Raw genomic sequence first — 8252 nt, 5'->3', positions numbered from 1 at the left:
GTAGAGTATAATATTGACGGCCATGCCCGACTATAAATTGTTACTTGTTTTTTACTAGTTTTAAGGATTAGAAAATAATTATCAGTAATGATTAAAAAGTCTTTTATTTGAAAAATCAATACAAAATGTACACCAATCATAAATATATCATTAAGGTATTTCAAATATTATTACAAAAATTGGCAGATGATCATATAAATTATAGATCAGCCGATTTTTGTAAAAATACTAGTATATTTAACGAAATTATGAGTTCAAAAGCGTAATTTAGGGGTCCGGTTGTACGGGACCTAAGAGAAATAATGGACCGATTTTAAATATTTTCAACAACCTTCGTCTTTAGTGTAATGGAAGCCCATGTATCAAATTTTGTTAAATTATTTTCATGCGAAAGTTAGAAGGGTTTTTATGTGTTCAGTCTTGATAGACCTTCTCATGGAAATGACCATATTCCCTTCACTCACAATCAATAATCTAATAAATTAATTAACATCTACTGTCCCAAATTCAGACATTATTTCTCATACATATTAATCGCTCTTTTTCATTGCCACCACAAAACTTTTTCTTACGCGCACATTTCTCTTGATTTTGTGGAAAACAAAAAACAAACAAAAAAAATTTCAATTAAATTTCAACTAAAACTCACGATTTTGAATTGAAGAACGAGCGAAATAAATAAAATTGCGATCTCGAGTGATATTTTTACCTACTTTGATTACCATTTTGCCATTAAATTCGTTTAATTTTATATTGATATGAATGTCCCCAGTAAAATATTATCAAATTTTGGTAATGAGTTATTTCATACATTATTTGGTAATGAGTTGTCGTTATCAATAACATTAATTAATTTTTTGAAATTTTGATTTATAGACAATTGTCTATAGCGTATGTCCAATAAGGAAATAGTTAGTGGTTCTAAACTTAGTCGATATTAGACGTTTTTTAAGAAATATTGATTTTTACATTTGTAAAGAAACCATTTCAGACAGAATGATAAAATATCTTGTTAATAGAGCACTGAGTAAGAGAACAGACTAATAAACATAGAAAATAATTGTAAAGCCGGTTTTAAATCCGGAAAAGTCAGATAAGCAGATTTGTAACCAGTTATTTTTTGGTCATCGCCGAACAAAAAGAAAGTACTTACACTTTGCTCCAATATTACTTGACTACATACCGGGTAAGTAAAGATTTTGCTGGGTCGGGTCATTTTTCTATACATTTGTACAAAATTCAATTAAATATAAATAAACATTTTGTTGATGATTACACTTATTTTGGCTAATATTTATATAATCCTTTATAAAGCACTGACTGATTTTTTGCAGCATCTGTAGAAGTGTTCATTGAACTTTGTTTATTTTAAAGAAACTTTTTAAGATTTGTTGTTTTATTAAGGCAATGGAAATGCAGGAGGAAGGTAAACAAATACGTCGTTTAAAATGTTTACCCATTGCTGTTTACTGATGATATCTATTAAGAGAAAGACAATTAATCAATGACAAATTTATATTTTGGATTAAATGTATTATTTTAGCTTACATAATAAAACAAAAGTGATTGTTTTATCAGATCCATATTGAAGTAGAGCAAATCTCTCAATATCTATAGAATCAGCAGAGTGATTTGTTAGTTGTAATAAATATCTTAATATCTGATAAAATTTCAAATCAATGAAATATTAACTATTTAAAATTTTAATCTAAATTTTGAATTTAGTATATTCTCTCATGAAGAGATTCCACAAATATCATTATACAACTATGTATTTTAAATTCAAAGATTTTTACATGGAAAAAGTGCTTGGTAAACCATTGTTAAGTTTTGTACTCGTTTTTTGCATTAAACACTAAATATTTTGTCAACAGACATCAATGTCTTGTTGTCAATTTTACACAGCTACTTAAGATTTTGGTTTTTCTTCAACCAACAATAATTTTCCCACTTCAATTTAGTTTCTTTGCTTTTGTGAACAATTTCGCTTTCACTTTTTTTTTCTTCCAAATTTACCAAAAATGTTAACCTTTTCTTTGTCGTCTACAGCAACTATGAACAACAAAGAGCAGCCAACCTATAGTTGCTGGTGATGTCGATGTCTTCAACCACAACAAACAATAGGTTTCCTTTGGATTCTACTGGCTGGCTGGTGTTGTTATTGTTTAGCCAACAGTTTTCTGTTTAATATTCATTACTATGGCCACCATTTGATTACAATTTTTCATTTGTTGCCTCAAAGTATTGCCTCGGATTTTTTTTAAATTTTCCCCTGTACACGACTTTAACAACTTGTTATTGTTAGATGAAAATTACGAAAAAAAAAAGTTAAAATTGCATTGCATTTTGTATTGTTGTGATTGTCGTGTAGTTCCAGTTGATATGTACAGTTTCTTGATTTGAACCCTTTTAAAAATGTATTTACATATTAAATTTAAATCTGGAATCAAATCGTTCATAAAGAGGCTAATAATAGAGCTAGCTATCAACTATTATAATGTCCATGGATAAGATAGTGTTGCAAAAATTGTCTATACTTACATATACCCAAAATCATTGTTAGTAGTACAGTGGTAGTTTAATAGTCGACCAAAATTAAATTTTTTCGAACAATTCCCCAAGTTTTGCAATTTTCTTTTAAATCTGCAGCACGTAACAAACTTTTTATATAGGATTTAAACAAGTTGACCTCTGTTTAAGAAGATACAATTCGTAACAACGAACTTCAACTGCTGCAGCAATTGCTGCACCAACAACGCCCGGAGCATAAAAGTTTATTTTGTTGAACATTTTTTTTGTTTAAATGCATATTTCAATACCCTACACCACTATAGTAGGGACAAACAAATTTGTTCTACTTCCTTAAAGTATATCAATTGATTCAAAACCATCAGGAGTCGTCTAAGCCATGTCCGTTCGTATTTTAATTTTAAAGATAATTATCTTAAAAATTGGGCCAATATTTTGGCTGAAATCAATCCATTACTTAATCTAGTCTTACAACCGGGAGAAAGTAAGGCTTTGTTTAAAAATATCTTCAAAATTCGTCTCAACTATGATTTATATAAGCTTAAATTATACCAAGTTAAATTAGACTGGGTACTACCACAAAAACAACTATACTTGCGTCCAGGAGGTCCCTTTGTATTGCCTGTAAGAGAATAATGAAACGAAAAGAAGAAGAACACAGATATAGTTTGATGACAGATATAGTTATAAAACTTTGCAAATAATGAATTCACAAATTTGAACATTTAAGAGATTAGATAGATCACAAAAATAAGTTGACCCCAACGTCTGATAGTCGCAGAAGATGAGTAATTGTTTCTTCTTCATCCTCATTTTGACAAATTCTACAGAAGTCGTTATAGGGAAGACCCATGAGCAATGTATGTTTTCCAAATTTACAATGACCAGTAATAACTGATCAAAGAGTGCTTAGCTGTTATCTGCTGATAGATAGGATTCATTCGAGGCCACAGCGTCGTAAGTCTTGAGCTAGAGACACCCGGCATTTCTGGACTAGTCTTAATATTTACTGCACATCGATCAGGAATTTAAAAGCAGCTTGATTGTCAGTATAGATTCTGATAGCATTGTTAGATATCCGATAAAACCTAAGCCATGACGATGCCACCACCAACTTTTTAATTTTCTTTGACCCATCAGTATAAGAAAAGGAGATATTATACTCTGAACTTAAAAATGACATTAGAAATGTGTATATGCCCATACTGGATCATAGAAGGTCCCCTTCAGAAAACACCTTTAACGCTGGCTTAAAAATTAAAGTCGCATATCTCAGAAACTGTAGCTGCAGTAGTTCTCAAATTATGCATGGACAATTTCAAAATGCATATAAACATTTGAGAACAATATGGGAGGACTGTCAATAGTGTTCGCGACAATTTCCATATAAAAAAATTATATTTAGTGTCATTATGAATATTTGAGTCAAAATGGGCGGATTAATATAGGGGGCGTGGCACCTCCAATATGAATTAGAAATGGGAAACCACAGAATTTTAAAATTTTGCACGGGCAAAATTGAAATTCATATGAATAATTTAGGGAAAACACGACAGGATTAGCAATAGGGAGCGTGACACCACCCAAATGAATTGAATATAAAAATTCGTATATAATATCGATATACGATATTAAAATTCGGCATAACTTTATTACATTTATGCTGATTCGTTTGGATTTATGCTTATAACAGTATGATCGATTCAAAAAAAAACTTTCGAATATCACTTTAAATGCTGATAGGTATATAAGATTCGGCATAATCTAATATTACTTGTTCTCTCTTTTTTGTATATGTATGTATGTACTAAGTTTTAATTCGATGAAACTTGTTTGAAAATTTTGCAACAAATGTTTATATATTGTTTATAACTTTTTTTCAATAGTTGACTGTTTTGTTATTTTGTGACTGACATTCTATTAATGCTGTTAGAATTTAGTTAGTTAATACTTAGGTAATACTTATGTAGTTATTTTTTCCAATGTAGTACAGTACAAAAAGTAAGAGTATTATGTATATTCTTATTTTATATAAATATCTTAAATTTAAAATAAATTTCGGAAGATAGGTCATTATGGATCGATCATATCTGAATTTATTACAGTTTATTTATTTATTTATTTAGTTTATGTTGTATTTTTATGAAATTGGTAGAAAGATTTATGTTCTTATAAAACTTGTTTGTTTTGAACTATGAATAATGACATTTTCTGAAAGGGACCCTATATGGGCACAGGAATCTAATTTGCCCCGTTCCATATGAAATCTGAAATGATACAATATGTGGTATCATTTAAACGGCTTTTTGAAGCCACGGTCTACAAAGTGGAATATATCAATTATTAGGCGATGGCTATTTATGAGTAATACATCATTGGACGCGGCTTTAAAACCTTTCAAATGATATCACACATTGAATATATCGTTTCAAAACAAAACTAAAAATTAAAAAAAAAAAAATATTCAAAAATACCTTTTTTAAATTTGATCCAGGTCACGAACGGCCATCGCAAGACATAAAATATTTTAGGAATCATCATAAAACAAAGAAAGGTAAATTTTGAGAAGGGTAATAAAAACATAATTTTGCTTCCAAAACAGATTGAGTCGGTCTAATGTACTACATATTATTTTTAAGCCAGTCGTAAAGTAAGTTTCGGAAGGGGGTATTATAGCTAGGGTCAAATATGGACGATATTTGCTATACTTAATGTTATATTTTCTAAGTGGATACTACTATTATGTTATATCGACATTACTGCATAATTAAGATAAATACATTTATGAACATTGAAGCAGTATTCCATGGGATCACTTTCCTTTCTGATCTATCGTGCTTTTAACAGATGGACTGACAAATACTCAGACAAACGGGCGGACATCGCCTTAGAATCGAATAAGGACCCAAAGGAGCACTTGTTTGCACTAACTTTATTTCAGAAGTTAGAACTAATTTCAACACTTTGACAAGTCTAGAGCCACAAGATTCATTTGTAGCCCCTTGAGGGAATATTTTCTATATTTTGATGCTAATGTTTTAGTCACCTATTCTCCCATTAATATTGAATCTCTAAGTACATTATGACTATAGCCGATAGTATTTCGATTTTCGGATTTGTTTTTTAGACCATATTAAGAAACCCGAATGAAAACAAATTATTTTTACATAGTATTTTAAAAAATTGTCTTCTGTTCTTGTTCTTAAATAAGGGCCATAAATTAGAGGCATACTTTGGCCACTAATCACTAGAAACATTGATCATTTTCTTTTATTAGTGGGTGGCCGCATGATAGCGTTAAAAATTTGATACCCTCAACCAATTTTTCCCAAATCGCATAAAAAATTATACTTATTTAGCTTTCACTACTTTCCTGCCCATATTTCTTTCACTGTATAATTCGCGTGTCGAATCATAACTGACAGGCGAAACGTCAACGTAAATAAAATACATACTTCTTTTCGCACACAAACAACAAAAGCTAAAATATACTTCAAGTTAAAATATACATGATTAAACTAAATTTAGTTACAAAAATTTATGAGATGTAATTTTGCAAAAAATAATTGAAAAGCATAAAAATAATTAACTTCAAAAAGTAATAAGAAATAACAAAACAAAATTAATGGAAATAAAGAAGAAAGTGGGTGTTGGGTGAAACGGCAACACAAGAAAGTGTTACCAATTTTCTTTTTAGAGACCAAATGAAAACGATTTTTAATGATTTATAAAACAAAACCTAAACATAATAAATAATTAATTACTGCGTAGAACAACAAGATTAATTCGCTGTTAAAAAAAAAGGAAAATAAATATTTACGATGAATTTTATAGGAGCCCATTAAAATGCAAAGATAATGAGCCAAATTAGCAGCCAAGCTTGATATTGCGCTTAAAGATGGCAGCAAAAGAAATTACAAAAAAGAAAAAGAATCTCTCAATTGCATTTGCGAGATTTTCAAGATTGTGGAAAAAGTTTTATTAAGATTTAAGCAAGAAAACATTGTTTTTTTTTACCATCTTTCTAACATGCTCTGAATATTCATTCAATAGTGTGCAGTCTAGTTTAAGATGCATACTATGGTGTTGCAGAAGCATTAACTAGGTCCATTTTGGCCACAAAAAAAAAAAACAAAAATTGTTGCAGCTAAGCAATTAAAACAAACAAAAATGTATAAATTTCTTAGCCACGCTAAGCCTCAAGATCAGTTGCATTTTGTTAGGAAATTGAAGTGGTTTGTTTTTTAATAAATAAATTATTTAAGTTGAAACACGAGTTTTATAAGAAAATATACAAAAACACCAAAACGAAAAAGAATTATTAACAGTCCCTTAGGACACATTAACGAAAGATTGTGCTGAGAATAATAGTCCTTAAAAGATGTGTAATAAATTGAAACTGTTAAATCTATTCATAATAGTGGCTGTGTGTAGTTGTACAACATCGGCTGAATTCGAAACAACTGTAACCCATAGTGGGCGTGGCTTATTAACCGACAATGGTTTAACACGCACCATACATCACATACTAAATCAATGTTTAAGTAAAGATGATGTGGTATGGTGTTTCAAAGTACAAGGAGCTAAACTGCTGGGTCGTGCTTTAAAATTCCAAAACATTAACATCATTGAAGGCGTGGCCTTGGTAAAGAAAAATGACAGTGAATTGAGATCGGGTCGGGCAAGTGTTACGGATCTTAAACTTAACAATAGAGACTTGGAAAATCTCTCAATGAAAAGTTTGGATTCTTTGTTAATGGAACGATTTCTATCATTTATACGCTCACGACAACTACAAGTCAACATGCCACGCCTATTGGCATTTGGCAAAACGAACAGCCAGGATTTGTGGCAAAGCATTATGGATTTTTTCACCTCCAATGATGATTCAAGTGCAGAATCGGAAGGACGTAAGAAAAAAGACGACAAGAAATATTTGGGCCCGTTTATAGCTGCAGTTATGTTAAAGGCTGCAATTTTAAAAATGGCCTATCATTCGATTGCCATAGTGGCTGGCAAGGCCTTGATAGTGGGTAAAATTGCTCTAATCATTAGTTCTATAATTGGTCTAAAGAAATTAGTCTCAAACGAGGGTGGCGAGAAGACTACCTATGAAATTGTTAAACATCCTCAAGTCCAGCAAAGTCATACATACTCATCGAGTCATGCGGGTGATTATGATGGTCATGATGGTGGTTCCTCCTACCATCGCAGCATGGATGATGAAATGATGATGCAAGATAAGTCCTATAATGCTTGGGTGCCGTCCAGTGCGTAAATCTAAAAGAAAACTATTAAAAACACACTCTCCTAGTATAAGTAAAATATATAATTATTCCAGACAGAGTGGGATAGAGAAATATTTAAAAATGTATTGTAATTATTTTGCATAAATTATAAGATAGATATTGAACGAAAATTTGCTTTTTAACGAATATTGTTTTTTGGACTCCAACTATCATAGCAAAAGGCATAGATGGACAGATATAAAGAATCTTTCAATTATATACTTAGTATTTGAATTTTTTCAAATAAATTTTGAAGAGAAAGACGAAACAGAATGAGAAAAAACGACAAATAGTGTAAAAAACTTCATTATCGAGAGTTATAGGAGAATTAATTCTCTGATGATACTCTCACTCATGATGGACAAAACTAATTTGTTGTGACAACGTAAGATTCTATAATTTGGTAAAAATAACTATTTTGAAAAGCTTAAAATT

At 30.5% G+C, this 8252-nt stretch overlaps 1 protein-coding gene across 1 annotated transcript; it reads left to right on the top strand.

Moving 5' to 3' along the window:
- Positions 1–6910: 6910 nt before the first annotated feature.
- On the top strand, positions 6911–7834 carry LOC119605819. The gene has a single exon (XM_037959139.1). It carries the CDS (start codon positions 6911–6913, stop codon positions 7805–7807), a length of 897 nt encoding a protein of 298 aa, XP_037815067.1. The 3' UTR covers positions 7808–7834.
- Positions 7835–8252: the final 418 nt, after the last annotated feature.

The sequence above is a fragment of the Lucilia sericata genome, unplaced genomic scaffold (genome assembly GCF_015586225.1).
Source record: "Lucilia sericata isolate MDLA Ls3-8-SP2 unplaced genomic scaffold, ASM1558622v1 Contig000015F_arrow, whole genome shotgun sequence".
In the NCBI taxonomy this organism is placed as follows: Eukaryota; Metazoa; Arthropoda; class Insecta; order Diptera; family Calliphoridae; genus Lucilia; species Lucilia sericata.
The sequence above is the reverse complement of the archived record's forward strand: the minus strand, read 5'-3'. Positions and strand labels throughout refer to the sequence as shown.